Raw genomic sequence first — 20,857 nt, 5'->3', positions numbered from 1 at the left:
TTCCGAGCTCGGCTCGTAGGCTCCGCAATGAGCCCATGCGCGGCCGCGCGCGGTTTTCCGGCACACTTTTGCGTAGTGCCCCTTTTGCGAGCACAAATGGCATATGGCGTCCAGAGCCGGACACACTGTCCGGAGATGTCGTTGTCCCCCACAGAAATAGCAGGTGGCTCCGCGTAAGGCCTTGGGTCTGGCCGCTGCGGCAGCCATCAGGACCGGATCCTCCGGAGCATCCTGGAGTTCCGCGAGCAGTTCCGCTCCCTCGGCGGTAGCACTCTCCGGCCGTGCGTGTAGCGAGGTTCCCGCCAAGAGGCATGTGCGATCATAGACGTTCGACTGCAACCGCGCTTCAGTGTGTACCTTTCCTTGCTCGAGTGCCGCCGCGAAGGTCAGGTCGGTCTTCTCCAGGAGTTTGAGCCTTAGGTCCTGAGAGGAGACCCCGGCGACATAGGCGTCTAGGAGAAGGTCATCCTGAGCCTGCTCGTGAGTCCTTGGCTCCCGGGTGCTGTCCAGCAGGAGTTGCCGGAGCTCCTGGGCATAGTGATCCATCGGCTCGTTGGGTTGCTGGCGTCGCGTTAATAGCAAATGCCGAGCATACACCGGGCCCTTTTCCTTTATGTACAATCGTTTGAGCTCCACAATAGCGAGGTCATACGTCGCACATTGTGCGATACTGTTGTACACCTTGTAGTCCATTTTGGAGTGCAGCGTTGCTAGCTTCGCGACAGCCGTCGGCTCGGTCTCAGGCTTGGCGAAATGGTTGTCCAACGTTTTCAGCCAGTGCTTCAGTTGCAATCCACCATCCGAGGCTTGCGGGTCGGCGCAGAATGGTGTGACCAGCAGCGTCTTGTTGCCCGCCATGTCGGTAGATCGTTAATGGAATTAAGTGTTGTGAAAAACCAATTGGGTCCACAACTTTAGTCCATCTGGTGGTTTAATTCCATTAAGACCATGACATCATTCTGTAAATACAGGAAATGCAATAGGAATAAGGTTTGGCATCACATGGGTCCATTCATAACATTCAATGCAAGCAAGCTTAATAAATCTATGCAGGCGTACCGTTAGCGAGTCCACTAGATGTAACATGTCACAGGAGAAGTCCCCCTGAGCACCGACCGCAGCGGGTCTTATAGCCGCGCCCCTAGCGGTGTCAGCGAGCAACGATCATCACCTGGGTTCAGCATTAGTACGAATACGATTTCACTACAAGTAGTATCCATGCCGGCTAGTTCGACAACTCGTCATAACACTTGGGATGTTGGTTGGCATGTGAGGCTGGTTCCACCCTTCAATGAAAAGGAGGTAGCCAAGTTTTTTTTTTTACACTTTGAGAAAGTGGCTCAAATGCTAAAATGGCCTTTGGGGTCCTGGACTATGTTAGTGCAAAGTGTTCTGGTGGGTAAAGCTCAAGATATATTTTCGGCTTTACCGATTGACCAATGTGCAGATTATGAGAAAGTGAAGAAAACAATTCTCAAAGCCTATGAATTGGTCCCTGAAGCTTACCGGCAAATGCCAGGAAGAGGGAGAGTGAGACCCATGTGGAGTGTGCAAGAATGAAGGAAACCATGTTTGATCGGTGGTGTGACTCGAAGGGGATTGGGAAAGACTTCAACCTGTTGCGACAATTGATCTTGGTGGAGGAATTCAAACAGTGTGTCCACGTGGACATTAAAGTACATCTGGATGAAAAGAAAGTACAGGAGTTGTATGAGGCAGCAACAGTGGCAGATGACTATGCCTTGACACACAGGATGGGGTTCGACAAACCTAACTTCCCGACTAGAGTTAGCCAGGGAGTTATGGTAAATCAGGGGCGGAGAACAAATATTCATGAAGGCGGCCTCGAGATGACTTTGGGGACAAATCTGATACCGCGACTTTTAGGGATCAGAAGACTACAGTTCCAAGACAGTCTTATCTTCCGGGGGGCCCGAGGCAGACCAAGTTTTTCCTCAGGGCCTACTTGCGCTTTTTGCAAGAAACCTGGGCATTTGATGTCCCAATGTTATGCCCTGAAAAGGAAAAATTAGAAGCGGAGTCAGACGAGTCCGAATGCATTGGCAAATGCGAGAAATCGTCCTTGGAGGACAGTGCCTTGTGAAGGTTCCCATGCCAAAGTTACGGCATCACAGACCGACCTTGTTCAAGAGGGTTACAAACCTTTTATTTCAGAGGGGTTTGTGTCACTGGATGGAGACTTAACGAACCAGAGACCTGTTAGGGTATTGAGGGACACAGGAGCACATCAATCTTTGATGCTTGAGGGCATTTTGCCATTGTCAGAGAAGACGGCAACTGGTGTTAGTGTTCTTTTACAGGGGGTTGGTGGCTATGTTAAAGCTCCACTTCGTGTCATCCATTTGAAGTCTGATTTGGTGTCAGGACCGGTCACCGAAGGTTTACAAGCCACTCTTCCTGCAAAGGGAATCTCTTTTGTTATCGGAAATGATTTGGCCGGTGGTCGAGTTTCTGGTAATCCGATGCTTGTTGAAAAGCCTCTTATGGAAAATAACACCGCGCAGTTAGAGCAGGAGATTTCGGGTATCTTTCCATCCTGTGCCGCGACTCGTGCTATTGGTAGGAAGCGCTCTGAAGAGAAGGAGAAGGTACTGACGTCATGCTTTGCACAGGCACTTCTTGTCGAGTACCCTGAAACGAAGTGTCAGCACACTCAAGTCATGGATGGAGGCAATGTTGGCAAGCCCTTTGTAGGTAGACTGAACTTTGACACAATTGAAGATGTTCTGGACTCTATCTTTGGCAAATATGGACCACTCTTGGAAGTGCTGCTGATAAAAGACAGGGTGACGCAAAAGTCGAGAGGGTTTGGCTTTGTCACGTTTGAAAACGCAAAGGACGCAAAAAGTGCAGAAAAGGATTTGAATGGCAAGGATTTGGATGGTCGGACCAGAACAGTGGAGAAGGCAGGACATGGGCGTCGATGGGGCTAGAGAGGAGGAAAACGTGGAGGTAGTTTCAGGGGTGGCTCTGGCTCCCGGGGTGGGAGTAGTAGTTTTGGTGGCGGCCACAGTCGTGATTACTACGGAGGCTCCCAGCAGCAGCAGCAGCGCAGTTTTGGCAACTCTCAACGGGATGACTATTACGGTGGTAGCCGAGATGGGGACCGCTACTCACGTGACGACAGCACCCGACTCCACAACCGTGATTATGATTTTTTGATCAAGAGAAGAGTTGGAAGCACTGAGTGCTCAGGAGCAGCCGAGCCAAGATTCCTACACGGATTAACCCGTGAACTCCACGTTCCTAAATGCGTCCATGCAGTGAATACTTCCAGGCCTCACCACCCAACCACCATGAAACCTGGCTCTCAGCTCGGCCTCCTTCAAAAAGTGCATAGATTTGCTTTGCTTTGGATTTCTGATCACAACCCCTTAACCTTCATTCAAAAAATGAAAAATAAAAATCAGAGGTTGATGAGATGGACTTTGGCTTTGCAGGAGTTCAACTTGGAAATTGAGCATGTAAAGGGCAGGGACAATGTCGTTGCTGATGCTTTGTCCAGAGTGAACTAACTTTGGAAATTTCTGTGGGTTGTTTGGAAGTTTTGTTGCTTTATTTTGGGGAATATTAATTATTGTTGCTCATGTGAATTGATAATTTGGGTGTGAGTTTTACTTTTGTTTGTTAAAAGAGTTTTTGCCTGCAAAGAAAGTTTTCACTATGTTCAAACTTTCTTTCTTGAGTGAGGGGAAGTGTTACGGATTCGTCACTTCCATTGTTGTGGTTTTCATCCACTGTAAACATTTTTGATTCCATGTGCTATTATTGTTGTCGTTTAAGGGAAATAGATATCACTATTTTCAAAAGGTAAAAAAGTTAATGTTTTAAATGAAACCGGAACCGGACGACAACGAGGAGAAAGGGCAGGCGGAGCTTGTGAGTCGGACAATAAGCCCAGTTGCTTCGAGGTCTGGAGCGAACGATTGGCGAACGATAGTCACGAGTGAACTTTCGGGTTTCCCAGGAAAGGGATTCCTGCGACAGAGTTGTTATCACTGTGACAGATCAACCTGTGTGTCAGGTTTTGCGGTTGATTCCGAGGAGAATCATCGTAGTGCCGTTATGCCTTGAGAATGGGCCGTCGGCCATTTTGACTCGCGCTCTTTGCGCTTCGCTCAAGGTTTTTCACACCGCTTCAACCATTTTCACCGCATTCAGACGTTAATCTGGTCTGTGTGTGTGTGTGTGTGTGTGTGTGTGTGTGTGTGTGTGTGTGTGTGTGTGTGTGTGTGTGTGTGTGTGTGTGTGTGTAACCTGGCTTTTGAGTTGGAAATCTGCGGTTCGCCGAGTGGGAGCCGTGGAACGTCCACACCCGAGGGGGTGATTTCCCAGTCGCCTTGAGGGCACCTTTACGCAGCTTTGGCAGCGGGACTGTGACTGCCAACCCAACGGGATTCTAGTCTCGATACGACATCGTACGGACGATCACTGGAGTGGATCGACTTTGGCTTGAAGCCGGAATCAACTTTGGCTTGAAGCCGGGAAGAGAGACATTGGGAATGTTCTTCTTTTCATTCACTTGGAGCACAGTGAGTTGTATTGTACGAACCTGATCGTACCATCATAGGAAATATATATTGGTTGTACAATTGATTACTGTTGTTTTTGTGTTGTTATTCTTGTGTGACCTTAATACAATATTTGTTTGTTGGTAACAATTGGTGTGGTTTCACCATTGATTTTTGACACAGAATAACACATCTTTCTGCCGTGACTCCTCTCGGGGCTCGGAGGTACACCGTGACCAGGGGGTTTGGGGAGGAGCACGTAACGGATGGAAAAGCCTTTTTGGTCAATATCAGGCTTTATTAAACTTGAATCAAGCAGGATCTAAGAAACGAATACGAATACAACAAGAGTATATTAATGCGAACAGATTATGTACATTAAGCGAGGCCACTGTTGCCCTTGCTCTGGTTGTGCACTGTACCCTTGTGCTCAAAATGTTTCACAATACGTTGAATGGCACAATTTGTGGGTCCATCACGTGTTCTAAGGTCGTATTCCCAGCAGAACCGGCAGGCAGAACGGGTGTCTACATACGATTTCGTCTTGTGCCACAGAGCCATTACTTTTGTCTTCTGCTCCACTGTCAATGGCATCGTTGAGTTACGGAGCTAAAAATCCCAGGGAACAAAGACCACAATAACACCACCCAACCCCGAAAAGGAAAACAGTATCGGTAAAAAAAACAAAGAAATGGCAGGAAGTCAAAGTTGTATCAATCTTTTTGAAACATCCTGCACATTTGTCCATATATATATAAAATACATGTCAAAAGATTTGCAGCTCAGGATTCATATTGTAAAGGATGTGTTTCTTTACGAGCGCAGCTGTCAAAGCCAAAAGACCACGTGAACAAATGTGACAGAAAGAATGTCATCTACAACATACAATGTGAAGATTGTGAAGCTAATTATGTGGGCCAAACATCCAAACGCTTAACCACAAGGCTAACTGAACTCCAACGTGCTGCAAAACAATAAGACAGGTTGTCATTGGTTGCGACACACATACACACATACACACTAACACACGTTCTCGTGGGATTGGACCACGATCCTTGGCATCGGATATTTGAGAGTGAACTGCGAGATTATCGAATGATGAAGCTTGGGTTGTGGTCTGCCGGTTACGATAGTTTCCACGCACCTCGTCCCACTCTGGGGGTGTGGCCTTGTTCCTTAGTCGGTTGGTGGGGCGGGGTTTACTTGTCGATCGTAATGTCCGGACACTGTCGGCGATTGTTGTTGTTGTTATTGGTTAAATATGTGCGTTTATATGGTTCCCAAAAAAGGCCAACCCCCGCTTTGCGGGGAAAAATGGCCTCTAAAGGTGGTTTATATGTCCGGCATCTTCTAATTGTAAAAACAAAAGGAAAAACCACCGAGGGTAATCGCATACTGGGAGAGAACTAATCTCAGATCCAACCGAGTCAACACAACGCCACCCTCCCGTGTGGTGACATGGAAACGATCTTAAGCTCACAGTTTTCCCTCCTTAATACATTGAGATGTCTCCCACCCAAACACAATCCATACTATTATTAACGCACAGGTTGTAAACCTGTGCGTTATAGCGTTTGCCTGGGAATTTCTGTCGCTCCAAAAGTGAAGCTCCAACAGTGTAGACGTTTCTGTCGCTCAGATGTGTTGACAGTTTCTGTCGCTCAGATGTGTAAACATGACGTCATCAAATCTATATTTAGGCTAACCATGGGCTACCCCTTTGGCTGGTACGCGGCCGCTCGCTAGTACATAATATAGGATATATTTGTTATATGTTATGTTATAGGATATATAGGATATATGTTATATGATATAGGATATATATAGGATAGGTTATAGGATATATATGTTATAGGATAGGAATATAGGACCCAAATGACCCAGAGGACCCAAATGACCCAGAGGACCCAAATGACCCAAATGACCCAAATGACCCAGAGGACCCAAATGACCCAGAGGACCCAAATGACCCAGAGGACCCAAATGACCCAGAGGACCCAAATGACCCAGAGGACCCAAATGACCCAGAGGACCCAAATGACCCAGAGGACCCAAATGACCCAGAGGACCCAAATGACCCTCTGGGTCAATAAAAGTTGAAACTGGGCAAATGTCAATGAAAATTTGCCAGACCCAGACCAGAAAATGACCCAGAGGACCCAAATGCCCAGAGGACCCAGAGGACCCTGTGAATGTGAATGAATGTGAACATAATGTGAATACTAGTAGCAATTTTACAAAAACCATGGCATAATTTCAAATCTTGACCCGAGATGATAATTATGCTACATCATAATTTCCATGTGCCAACCTGGGCGGAATCCAAGTGGATTCACTTGTTATGCAAGCCTATTTCCACTGTGGTATTATATCCCCTATCCCCACAAACGTAACAATATGTACATGTTTGTGTACGTTTGTTAGAATTATATCACGAGTGTTGAGCAATATCAGATTTTTTTTTTTTTTTACATGTCACGTGATGTTGTATTTACAGGTGGATCCATTGAATCTGCAAGGGAGACTGCACCTACTTTTATGAACAGCGTAAACCCAGGCCCGCAGGACTCGCCAACTGAAACAAACAAGACCTTTTACAAACACAAGACGAAAAATGAATTGTTTGCACGTAAAAATGTTCACCAGGTTCACAAAGGAGACAATGATGAACGCCCATACAAATGTATAAGTTGTGGAAAATCTTTTAAACATTCACACACCCTTCTAAGGCACATGAAAATTCACAATGATGAACGCACACACGAATGCACAATTTGTGGAAAATCTTTTAAACATTCATCCACCCTGAAATCACACATGGCAATTCATTATGGTGAACGCCCATACAAATGCACAAGTTGTGGAAAATCTTTTAAACATTCATCCACCCTTATAAGGCACATGACAATTCACAATGCTGAACGCCCATACGAATGCACAAGTTGTGGAAAATCTTTTAATCTGTCATCCACCCTCAAACAACACATGCAAATTCACAATGATGAACGCCCATACAAATGCACAAGTTGTGGAAAATCTTTTTATCAGTCAGGCCACCTTAAATCACACATGACAATTCACAATGATGAACGCCCATACGAATGCACAAGTTGTGGAAAATCTTTTAAACATTCATCCACCCTGAAATCACACATGGCAATTCATTATGGTGAACGCCCATACAAATGCACAAGTTGTGGAAAATCTTTTAAGCTGTCATGCCACCTTAAATCCCACATGACAATTCACAATGGTGAACGCCCATACGAATGCACAAGTTGTGGAAAATCTTTTAAACATTCATACACCCTTAAAAGGCACATGAAAATTCACAGTGGTGAACGCCCATACAAATGCACAAGTTGTGGAAAATCTTTTAATCAGTCATTCCACCTAAAAATACACATGCAAATTCACAATGGTGAATGCCCATACAAATGCACAAGTTGTGGAAAATCTTTTAATCAGTCATGCCACCTTAAATCACACATACAAATTCACAATGATGAACGCCCATACAAATGCACAAGTTGTGGAAAATGTTTTAATCGGTCATACAGCTTGAAAATACACATGACAATTCACAATGGTGAACGCCCATACAAATGCACAAGTTGTGGAAAAATTTTTAATCAGTCATCCACCCTTAAACAACACATGAGAATTCACAACAGAGAATGACCGTACAAATGCACATTTTGTAGAGAATCTTTCAATCGGTCATGCCACCTGAAAAAACACGTGGAAATCACAATGGAGAACAAGGAGATTACCAATAAAGAGAATGTTCATGCAAATGCAAAATTTTTGTAAAATCCTTCATCAAATCATGTGAGCTCATGAAACACTTTATATTTTACCTTTTTATACATAGCCAAGGCTCGTGGAAGAGATTGAGGCAGACGAGGACCAACAATGGGTGTGGGGAGGAATGAGATGCAGGTGGGCAAGATGGATAAGAAGGGAGATAAATTATGAATCGGGAATAGGACTGGGACCCGAACACCATTTGCAAAAAGTCTTTCATTCAATCATCCTGCCTTAAAACACACGAGCACCTTTCCTGGATGATGCTTGTGTCACCTGCTTGGATTGACACACACACACACACACACACACACACACACACACACACACACACACACACACACACACACACCTGTGGCCAATGACGTTTTTACTGAATAAACTAACACATGCAATTCTGGCAACTTCTCAACTGCCCCCTCCCCACTGAAAGTCTTCCCCCCACAAAGACTTTACCTCCTCCTTCCAACTCTGTCCCTTTTTTGCTTTTTCTTCCCCCAACACCAGGTCCTCCCACTACCAGCCCGAACGCATCAATCCCCTCCCCCACTTCAAGCCTTCAACCCCCTCCCCACCACAACTCCACAATCCCCCCTTCCAAATCTGTCCAAATTTTACTCTCTCTCCCTCCCTTCTTCCCTCTCCCGCTCATAAAAGCAAAATGGCCATTCCCACACCGAAACAGCAGAATATTTAACACGTTCCGCTCCTCCATCATGCTCTCACCGACTTCACAAAAATCCGTCCCAGTCGCCTGTCCAACTCGCAATTTTGAGAGAAAATAGCTGAAAAAAATAGCAAGGACCAGTGTAACCTCTGTGGTAAAAAGGCTGCTTGAGAGAATGCCACATAGTTGTTTGGGCGGTGTATAAACAACAGAACACTGCCACAATCGATGAGGGCTATCTTCACAACGCCCTTGTGAACCATGTTCTGTTCTGTGATTGTTGCATTATTTAATTAGTTTTAAATTGAATTATTTTGTGCACACATATCTTTGCAATGGAATTCAAGCTTAAGTTTTCCCAAAAAGATTCACGTACTCATTTCAATTTATGAACGAGAACGGCACTCTTCTCCATCATGACGTCGACTGATATGCCTCCGCCCACATTATTACATCATTATAATCCTTGCATCATGTTTCATTTAAATTCATTCAGCTGTGCCCACGTTAGCACATTTTTACCTGACATGACCTCTGACCTTTGGCCTTTGACCTCGGGCCCCCCAAAATCTAATCAGTTGATCTTTCCATCATCACACATATCTGTACCCAGTTTGAATTAGATCCCTTCAGCCATTCTCGAGTTATAAACCTTTTACAGATTTGACCTTTGACCCCAAAATCGAATAAGGTAATCTTTACAACATTATATAAATCTGTACCAAGTTCGATTTAGATCATTTCAGCCGTTCTCAAGTTATAGACCTATTACAGATTTGACCTTTGACCTTTGACCCAAAAATCGAATCACTTAATCTTTACAATACTATACATTCCTGTACCAACTTTGAATTGGATCACTTCACCCGTTCTCAAGTTATAGACCCATTACAGATTTGATCTTTGACCACAAAATCTAATAAGTTAATCATCATTATACATACCTGTATGAAGTTTGAATTGGATCACTTCAGCCGTTCTCAAGATATAGACATATTACAGACTTTGACCTTTGACCTCTTGACCCCAAAATCGAATCGGTTCATCTTTACCTCATGATACATACTTGTGCCAGGTTTGACGAAGATCCCTTTGGCGGAGGGGGAATTTAAGTAGTGTTAGTGTGGTGTAACTATTGGGCCTAACTAATGTCTATTGCGTTGCCATACGGGACAATGGAATGATCACAGGTTTGACACACCGGGGAATTAGCTTTGTCCCCATTCTACTGATCATGCCTCATTCCTCATAATGGGGACAAAGATACACTTAATCCGACATACTGGCTTGACAGCTCCTCTACTTATTTACATTGAGATGGATAATGTATCAGACTGGATTCTAAATGGTCCATGCAGCGGCACCCAGAGTAGAAAGAAAGTGAGCGTGAGTGGGAAAATCGTGGCGGACATAATGCATGGTGGAACAACTGAGGGAGCTATCAGGACACCTGGTGCAACGAAAGCCCCATTCATGATGCTCGATGGGGCGAGTGTGTTGGAGAGTATTTAAAAAAAACAACTCCAAACAAAAGGTCACAGGCCCCCAACAGAGAAAGCTGTGATGTCTGTGTGGGCACACCATGCAGTCAGGGTGCGTCCTGTTAAGATAGACGGCTGAACCTTCCCATAAATAGGCAGAGTCCTGCATCAAAGCACAAAAGCTACAATGGTGCTGCCTGTCTCAAAGGAAAGATCTAAGCAGTACAGTAATGACAAAAATAATGAAAGCTGGAATGCTGAGAGGAGGGGGAACATGGAACAGCCTTCGACGCAGAAGGTGCTCTGCATCTGAAGTGAAGGGGATGGGCAGTGAGAAGGCCTGTTTATGGCGATAAAACAGACAGATACATGTGATAATGGGCAGAAGGATAACGAGCGACGGAAAGAAGGAGGCAGAGGATGATTAGGAAAGTGATCTGGAAGAGAAGATGGCTAATAAGATAGAGGAGGTGCGATTGATACCACCTGAAGAAAGACCACGACTAATTTCACGGCATAATAGTAAACCCACAAAAGCACTAATCACCAGAACAAACAAATCTTTAAAAACAATAACACCAAAATCAGTCACACAGAAAGAAATAAACATAATGAATTTTACAGCAGCACGATTCATTCAGGAAAAAGTAACAACGAAACACCACAAGAACAGAACAGGTTCCACAAATAAAAACCAAGCACCACCATGGAAGCAACGACTTGAGAAACAGAGGGAGATGCTCAGAAAGGAGACAAGACAAATACAGCAGTTTCAAAGAGGATATCAAAGCCCAAAACTAAAGAGGAGATTCCAGAAAAGAATATACTAATATAAAATTGAAGACAAAGTCCTCGAGGTCATGGTTGCTGAAAATAAACTGCAAACCTAAATGATAGCAAGGAAAATAAAAAGCCTACGGCGAGGCGAACATGAGGAGAAAACAAGGCCGGATGTTTGAAAACAACCCGAAAAGATTCCACCGTGAACGAGGGAAACGGGAGCAGAATGTGTCATCCCCTCCTGAAAAAGATGAACTGGAACAATTCAGGAACGGAATTTATGAAGATCAAAAATAATACAACAAGGAGGGGGAATCGATCTGAAACCTGGAGGAGAAAAGGCAACATCTTGAGAAAATGCCCCCAGTAATAATTGATGCAGAAAAATTATGACAACTGGCAAAATGGCAACCCTCAAAAGCCCTGCCCCAGATGGGATCCCAAACTTCTGGTTGAAGCAATTTGATGCTCCCTACGTTCACTACACTCCAGCATTCAATTAACCTATCCAAGGGGATCAGGAAATGGGTAAATGGCTCACAGAAGGTAACACCTTCCTCATTCTAAAATCTGAGGAGACACAAATACCCCACAAATACCGGCCAATAACCTGTCCACCAACACCAGACAAACTTTTAACAGGAATCATCACAGAAACAATGTACCACCATCTTACACAACAAGGAGGCCGAGAAACGGAACAGAATGGATGCAAGAGAGGATGTTACGGCACAAGAGACCACCTATTACTAAACGAGGCCACAATCAAAAATTGCAGCACGAGAAGAAACAAATTGTCCACAGCATGGATGGACTATAAAAAAGCTTTTGACAGTGTCCCACATTTATGGATGATAAAATGCATGCAAATGTACAAGATAAATCCCAAATAATCAAGCCGTTTGGGAAAGCCATGGATCTATGGAAGATGACACGAAACCTTCAGCACTCAGAAGGAAAGATTGAAATACCAAGAGTAAAGCTACGACGCAGGATCTTCCAGGAGACGGCCTTCTCCTCTCCTGTTTTGCCTTGGACCCACAAAGTAATCTCATGAATGAGCAAGGACAGGAATTCACCATAACATCCAATAAAAGAACATCCAGAGAAACAAGAAAGGTGATGCATCTACTATATATGGATGATTTAAACCTCTTTCCACTGAACAATGAAAAATTGGCAGAACAACTGAAATTTGTGGAACGGTTCTCCGACGACATCCAAATGAAATTTGGCCTCGATAAGTGTTCTCAGTGCACATTCGCTCAACAAAAACGGACAACAAAAAAATCGACCTAAATACAACAATACAAGATTTCGACAACAAAGCTGGGGAATAGTAAACTGGCCAAAAGCGGATATCAAAAAACTACATATCAAAACAAGGAAACTCCTCACTATCCACAAAACGTTCTATAAAAATCAGTGTATCCCAAAGATGTACCTGCCAAGGAAAGAAGGAGGTGGCGGAGTGATGGAACTCAATCAAGTGCACAGTGCGACGACTCTAGGATTAGGAGAGTATGTGAAACGCTTAACAGACTGCTGAATACAATTTGTGCATAACCATGAACACAAGAAGCCAGAAAAGGTATCTCTCGCTCACCTTGCAAAAAACTTCCACAAACAGGTGCAATTGGAGGATGTCACACACCAAACTGAAATGGCAATGAATACAGCCCCAATGATTCCAAAAAATAAAAGATGATATCCCAGCAGATACACGACATGACCAAAAGTATGCGGACACCCCTTCGAATTAGTGGATTCGGCTATTTCAGCCGCATCCATTGCTGACAGGTATATATAATCAAGCACAGAGCCATGCAATCTCCATAAACAAACATTGGCAGTAGAATGGGCCGTTCTGAAGAGCTCAGTGACAGTCAACGTGGCACCGTCATAGGATGCCACCTTTCCAAGAAGTCAGTTCGTCAAATTTCTGCCCTGCTCGAGCTGCCCCGGTCTGCTGTAAGTGCTGTTATTGTGACGTGAAAACATCAAGGAGCAACAACAACTGAGCAGTGAAGTGGTAGGCCACACAAGCTCAAAGTACGGGGCTGAAGTGTGCAGTGTGTAAAAATCGTCTGTCCTCGGTTGCAACACACTACCGGGTTCCAAACTGCCTCTGGAAGCAACATCAGCCCAACAACTGTTCGTCAGGAGCTTCATAAAATGGGCTTCCATGGCCGAGCAGCCGCACACAAGCCTGAGATCACCATGAGCAATGCCAAGCATCGGCTGGAATGGTGTCAAGCTCACTGCCATTGGACTCTGGATCAGTGGAAACGCATTCTCTGCAGTGATGAATCACACTTCACCATCTGGTAGTCTGACGGATGGATCTGGGTTTGGCGGATGCCAGGAGAACGCCGCCTGCCCGAATGCATAGGGCCAACTGTAAAGTTTGGTGGAGGAGGAATAATGGTCTGGGGCTCTTTTTCATGGTTTGGGCTTGGCCCCTTAGTTCAAGTGAAGGGAAATCTTAACGCTACAGCATTCAATGACATTCTAGAGTCAAGACGATTGTGTGCTTCCATCTTTGTGGCAACAGTTTGGGGAAGGCCCTTTCCTGTTTCAGCATGACAATGCCCCCGTGCACAAAGCGAGGTCCATACAGAAATGATTGTCAAGATCGGTGTGGAAGAACTTGACTGGCCTGCACAGAGCCCTGACGTCAACCCCATCAAACACCTTCGGGATGAATTGGAATGAGGACTGCTGGCCAGGCCTCATCGACCAACACCAGTGCCCGACCTCACCAATGCTCTTGTGGCTGAATGAAGCAAATCCCTGCAGCAATGTTCCAACATCTCATGGAAAGCCTTCCCAGAAGAGTGGAGGCTGTTACAGCAGAAAAGGGGGGACCAACTCCATATTAATGCCCATGACTTTGGAATGAGATGTGTGATGTTCGGGTGTCCACATACTTTTGTATATAGTGGTGTCCACATATAGTGACAACTGGTAGAAAGACAAAAGAGCAGGGAAATATATATATATAAAAAAAAGAGTTGGACAGATTGGGGATAGACAGAGAAGGATCACTGGAATGGCTCAGAAGAGGCCAACTCAACTGGGAATGCGAACGAATCATTATTATTGCACAAGATCAAGGAAACTACACCAATGGATTTTTAAAATATGGCAGGACTGAGTAAATCGGACAAGTTTACGTTGTGCAAGGAAGAAAAAGAAATCATGAACCACTTCCTCTTGGGATGTAAAAAGAACATGTCAGAGCATCTGTGCAGTCAAAGGCACAACAAGGTACGTGGAGTAATTCACTGGCACATCTGCAGAAATTTCAATATCCCACTTCCACAAAACTCATGGAAACATGAACCAAAAGCAATCATTGAAAACAAGGATATAATGCTCACATATGACCTGATGATTCATCAAGTGTGAACATAGAAAACAAAGCATTGCGAATGGACATATAACTCAGGAACAAAAAGGAAAAGACTGCATAGCTGATTGAGATATCAGTACCCAGCGATTTTGGCCTAAATAATGCAGAAATCAAGAAAATAACCAAACACAAAGACCTCAAGAATGAAGTGAAAAGATCCTGGAAGCTGAACAGCGCCAACATTGTACCAGTGATAATTTGGGCAATGGGAATGATAAATAAGAACCTTACAGCGATCTTAAAAAACATCCCTGGAACATTACCACAAACAAACTACAGTAGGAGGCTGTAAGGGGCTCAGTGACGATCCTGAAAAGAGCCCTTGGAACTAAACTCAGAACAACACAATTTCACAACTTCGCCCATGAATCACAATCCTTCACCGAAGCAGGGGTGGATATTTCGAGTCCTTGGAGGACTCAGTTCCTCCTTCTAAAACCCAAATTATGGAGACGAGTGGGGTCACCCGTGGAAATTCCACAGGCATGGAGGTTTCTCATTTCAATCGGTGCAGCCGTTTTAACGGTACCCGGGACAATAATGTTAGGTGGGAGTCCAAACTTGAAAATGCTGGAGACCAAAGCTGAAATTTGAAAAACAATATAGCCTATTTTACTCCAGGGGACCCAGGATTACCCACCCAAAATTTTGTTGCCATCGGTTCAGCCATTTTTGCGGTCCCTGGGCACAGACTGACAGATGGACAGACATTTGGTGAATTATAAAATAACAACCAACGACACACATATACAGCCTGTTATTATGAAGCAATGTATATTTTCGCTCCGTCCTTGGATAAAACAAGTTTAGTGTAAACCCGATGAATTTTGAACAACTTACGGCTTTTAAGGACAACATGGGGATTGATGGGTCAGATGATCTTCTCAAGTGTTTTTTAGGACTTCGCTTGTCCATTCTCACTCCGATTCGATTTCGGTTTTGGTGGTTGCTGGAGTGGATGAACACTGGATTCCAACAAATTGGGTGGAAATCCAATAAATTTTGATTAACTTATCAACTAAGAATTTAATGTGGGAAATGACGACCATTACAACGTTAACTGCAACCCTCTCTCCTACTCTCCCCTTCTCCATTCTTCACTCCCTCATTCCTCCCCTTCCCATTCCTTACCCAACCTTCCCTTCCACTCCCCTTCCCCTTCCTCAACCACCCGTCCCCCACCTTCAACTCACCTCCTTTTCTTCCTTCGCCTTACTCTGCCTTTCCTTCCCTCCCATACCTCCTCCCCTTCCTTTCTCTTCCCCTGCTGCCCTTACGATAATTCCGTCCCACAATGCATGGCGGCAAAACAACTGCGAAGCCTTGTGTCATGATTTTAACTTTTAATCTGTCCGAAACTGTTCCTGATCCGGAAGTAAACACAATCGTGGGTTTGGCAGAAACAGTTGGTTTGATAATATCTCGATTCAATCATGATTTTGAGTTTCCACCCGAACGCCGCCGCTTGTATCCATACTGAGGTGGATGGGAGATTCAATTCTGTCCTGGAATGTGGAGCTAATACCTCCCCAGATGTGAGAGCAGCTCTCTCTGTAAGAACGAATCAATCATTTTTATAGTTGAAGCAACGACTGAGAGGAACAGAATTTTCGACATCTGAACAGGACTCCTAGTTTCTTTGAGGCAGACTTACATATTTGTGTCATGTGTGGATTCCAGGATAAATTTGATGTGAGGGTAATACCTAGTAGATTTATTGTGTCACATGGTGTAATTGTGTACAATACCGGTGTGTACCCCGGTTACCGGTGTGTACCCCGGTTTAGAATAGGTACACCGTATCCCTGCGTGTTGTAAGAGGCGACGAAAGGGGTTGGTGTCAGGAAGGGCATCCGGCCATAAAAACATTGCCTCAAAAAGAGACAATTACGACTACATATGGGCAGGGTACAGCCCGAAGTACCCCTTGGGGGACCCCACTCCCTCTCGTCAAAACTCAAGGTGGGGAACCCGATCGAAGCAAGGGTGGAAATCACTCCATTTATGACGACGAAACGTCTGATGCCCGATGTGGAGATTGGTTTCTGAGGTTTGGGACATGGAATGTAGGGACAATGACAGGGAGATCAGGAGAAGTGGTGGAAGTATTGGTCAGAAGAAGAGTGGACATATTGTTGTGGATATGAGGATTGTGTTTTTTAAATTGTTTTATTGTGGACCTTCCTGCCTCCAGTCTGTGTATAAAGGTCAACGGTCGTTCCATAGTTATTTCATAAGCACCCACGTAGCCAATAATAGATTTCCTCCTTGTTGGTAGTTATTTCCCTATTCTGTGTATTCGGCTAAGGATTTGTCTTCCATTAATTGACACTCCATTGCACCGAATTCAAATAGATAGATCCCCTTTCATTTTCATTTCACAAAGCCTCAATTGCCAACTGCATTCACCGCGACTCCATTAGCCACGAGGTAGGCTTGGAGAAGAAGGGGGAGGAGCTGCCGAATCCTGGGCGTGCCCGCCCATCGTCATCAAGGGTGGAGCCAGAGGGCCCGTGCCGACCAATCAGGGCCGAGGCGAGCTCACCGATGGGCGTGTTCTAGAGGCCGGCGGCTTGATCGCCCGCGGGCGTTATAAAAAGCGCGCGCGGAAGCCGTTGACAGAAGCGCGGGGGAAGCCTTGAGAGAAGTGCGAAACCAGAAGTGCACCAGAGATGGCAGAGGAGTCCAAGTCCAGAAGTGCGAAACCAGAAGTGCGCCAGACACGGCAGAGGAGGCCAAGTCCAGAAGTGCAAAGAAAGAGTTCTGCAGAGAGCAGCTTCAACCAGCCGCGTGAAGCCCTGACGGTGTGCGGTGAAAGCCGAATACAAGGAGCTGCCGGCTCCTCGCTTCCCGCCCGGAGTGGACCTGCTCGCTGTGCCCTGTGATTCCACCTGCTCATCCCTCCAAACGATTCCTGTCCTCCCATCCTTTTGTGTACGTGAGTTTGTTTTGTTTGTTCTGTCCAGGGTATAAGTTAAGCCTGTGTAGGTAAGCTAGCATTGCACTGTGTCTCCTTGATTTCTTCTGTAAATTATTTTATTATCTTTCCTTCTTCCTTGGTTTCTTTGGTCCTGGACATAGTAATAAATTATATTCGTATTGCAAACCTTTTTGTCTTCTTCTTCTTCTTCTTCTTCTTCACATCCATGTCGTCTTTGGCTTTTCCTCATTGAATATCTGTGGCACGATTTGGCCAACGTTTCAGGATCGGGTCGAGTCATTGTAAAAACGGTTCGGGCCACGTCGCCATCCGCTCGGCAAATTAACATCTTATCCGCGGTCCGTAACAATATGTTGTGTGCAGGAGACGACATGGAAGGGAAGTGGTGTGAGAATGGTGAAGGGTAGGCAGGGACAGAAATACAAGTTTGTGTGGCAAGGGTGCCCGGAGGGCGTGAATGGTGTTGGTGTCCTATTTTCTGAGGAGTTTGTAGACAGTGTGGTGTGTGTGACTAGAGTGAGTGAAAGGTTGATGATGGTGAAAATGATGATTGAAAAGCTCTTGGTGAACATCATCTCGGGATATGCTCCGCAGGTTGGTCGGAGCAATGAAGAGAAGGCCAAGTTCTGGTGTGCTATAGAGAAGCTGATTGAAAACATGAAAGATGAGGAAGTTGTTGTGGTAGAAGGAGTGCTAAATGGACATGTGGGAAGGACTATGGACGGTTTTGAGGGAGTTGAGGGGGTTACGGAATACGGATATGGTGTAAGAAATGGAGAAGGTGAAAGGATTTTGGAGTTTGCTGATGGAGCTGATTTGTTGATTTGTAATACTCAGTTCCAGAAAGGGGATAATAAGCTTCTTACATACATGTAAGGTGGGTCGACAACAACCGTTGACTATCTGATGGTGCGTCGGCGAGATAGGGGGCACCTCCGGGACACAAAGGTGATCCCGGAGGAGGAGGCTGTTTCACAGCTCCACTTGGTTGTCTGTGACATAAGGGTGAAAGGTGCGAGGAGAGCTCGGCGGGTGAAGTACCACCCGAGAGTGGAGGTTGAAAGAGGTGACAGTGAGGGAGGCATTAAAAGAGAGGCTGAGTACGATAGAGGATGATGTGGTTGAGCTTGAAAGTGGTTGGATGTCAATGAAAGATAGTCTGTTGGGAGCCGTTGGTGAGGTATGTGGATGGACAAAAGGACCACCGAGGCACTCGGAAACATGGTGGTGGGATCATGAAGTTGGAAAGAAGATTGACCAGAAGTGGAAGAAGTTCAAGGAGTGGCAAAAGGCGAAGGGTATGGGGGCAGAAAAGGCAGAGCATGAAAGTTATAAGGCAGCCAAGAGGCTGCAAAGAAAGAGGTAGCAAAGGCACAGGAGGCATGTAGGAAAATGTTCGTAGAACGCTTGGATTTGGAAGAGGGTCAGAGAGCGGTATTCAGGATTGCAAAGCAGACAGCAAAAGAGAGGTGTGATGTGATGGGGGTGAGTTGGTTGAAGGATGAAGTGGGACAAATCGTTGTGGACCCAGATGGAATTAAAGGAAGATGGAAGAGATATATGGAAATACTGTTGAATGCAGAGAATGAATGGGATGGCAACATAGAGAGTAACCCAGTTTTAGGATCGGCAGAGAAGATAACCGAGAAGGAAGTTGAGGAAGCGATAAAAGCAATGAAGAGTAGAAAAGCGGAGGGCCGACGGGAGTTGTGGGAGATATGTTGAAGGCAGCGGGAAATTGGGGTGTGAAGAGAATGACAGAGATCTGTAATCTGGTGGTGAAAGAAGGCCGCATTCCAGTGGATTGGGAACTGAGTACCCTCGTCCCTCTATACAAGTGGAAAGGTGACCCTCTGGACCAGGGGTCGGCAACCTTTTTGACATGAAGTGCCAGTTTGAAATGTTCTTGTTAATTCGTGTGCCATATCAACATTAAGTTCAACATTAAGTTTAATTATGACACCACATCAAAAAAATATTTCCAACAGACATGGAATTTTATTCCATCCATATAGGCCATATGCATTGCAACAACATTTTAAAGAAACATTTACCGAACATCTACCGAACCTTGAGTACCAGTTCACTGGTAATTCCCTGTGTGTCGTAAAAAGGCGACAAACAGGGTTGGCGGCAGGAAGGGCATCCGGCCGTAAAACATTGCTTCAAAAAGGGGACCAAAAAACAACAACAACCACGGTCCCCGAAAAAGGCCAACCCCCGCTTGCGGGGAAAAATGGCCTCTAAAGGTGGTTTTTTTTACCGAACCTGATCCGCTTCACTGCAATTCCTGTGGTAAATGTGAGTGGGAGGCCGTACCGTCAATCAAACTAAATAAGACAGGCCGCGTGTTACGAGAAAAACTACTACCCCCATTTTCATTACTACCACCCCATAAAAAAAACTCAAAATAATGACGAGATTAATATTAAAACGCAGAAGGCAGCCTGAATGATAAAGAGTGGTGATGCAACCGCTGACCACCGGATGTTAACAACAGTTGCTCTTACAGCACCTCAGGTTGCCATGAACGGCGTATCGGAAGGCACCAAGCCTACATCTCCTATTTTATATCTACGATTATTATACAATTCAGAATAATGATGAGATTAATATTAAAACTCAGAAACCAGTCCGAATAATAATAATGAGTGGAGATGCAGCCTCGGACCATCTGCTGTGAACAACACCACTGTTCTTACAGCACATCCTGTTGCCGCGAATATTGTGTTTGAATGCGCCAGGCCGGCATCTCATGTTGTGCATCTTTGATTATTATTCCAGTGAAAGAATTTGGAATTGGAATGGTGACTCTGCTCTGATCCATCTACCTCATCACCCTGCACAATCACACCGGAATACTATTATAGTGCAACACGCGCAACAGCCAATGGCTGTTCAAGAAGTGATTTGGCATGCAGCGGAGAGGGCACTGCTTTCGCCAGTGTGCCAATGATTACGCTGCCGCGTGCCAATGGTGGCACGTGTGCCTAAGGTTGCCGACCCCTGCTCTGGACTGTGGCTCGTATCGAGCGATAAAGTTATTGGAGCATGGAATGAAGGTATTGGAAAGGGTGTTGGAGAGGAGGATAAGGAAGAAAGTGAAGATTGACGTGTGGGGGAATAAAATATTCATATATATTGATAGTTGTTAATATTGTATCTCAATGTGATATTGTGTAAAGAAGTGCTCTAAACCATGCAGTCTGTCAAAAGCCTTGGAATCAAAGATAT

General features: G+C 45.1%; 1 protein-coding gene across 1 annotated transcript; it reads left to right on the top strand.

The window, feature by feature from the left end:
* Positions 1-7,265: 7,265 nt before the first annotated feature.
* Positions 7,266-8,286, top strand: LOC137428457 (uncharacterized). Its single transcript, XM_068118372.2, has one exon. It carries the CDS (start codon positions 7,266-7,268, stop codon positions 8,211-8,213), a length of 948 nt encoding a protein of 315 aa, XP_067974473.2. The 3' UTR covers positions 8,214-8,286.
* The last annotated feature ends 12,571 nt before the right edge of the window (positions 8,287-20,857 follow it).

This window comes from Myxine glutinosa, chromosome 5, assembly GCF_964187855.1.
Source record: "Myxine glutinosa chromosome 5, kmMyxGlut1.1, whole genome shotgun sequence".
NCBI lineage: Eukaryota > Metazoa > Chordata > Myxini > Myxiniformes > Myxinidae > Myxine > Myxine glutinosa.
Note: the sequence above shows the minus strand (reverse complement) of the source record. Positions and strands in the feature narration are given on the sequence as shown.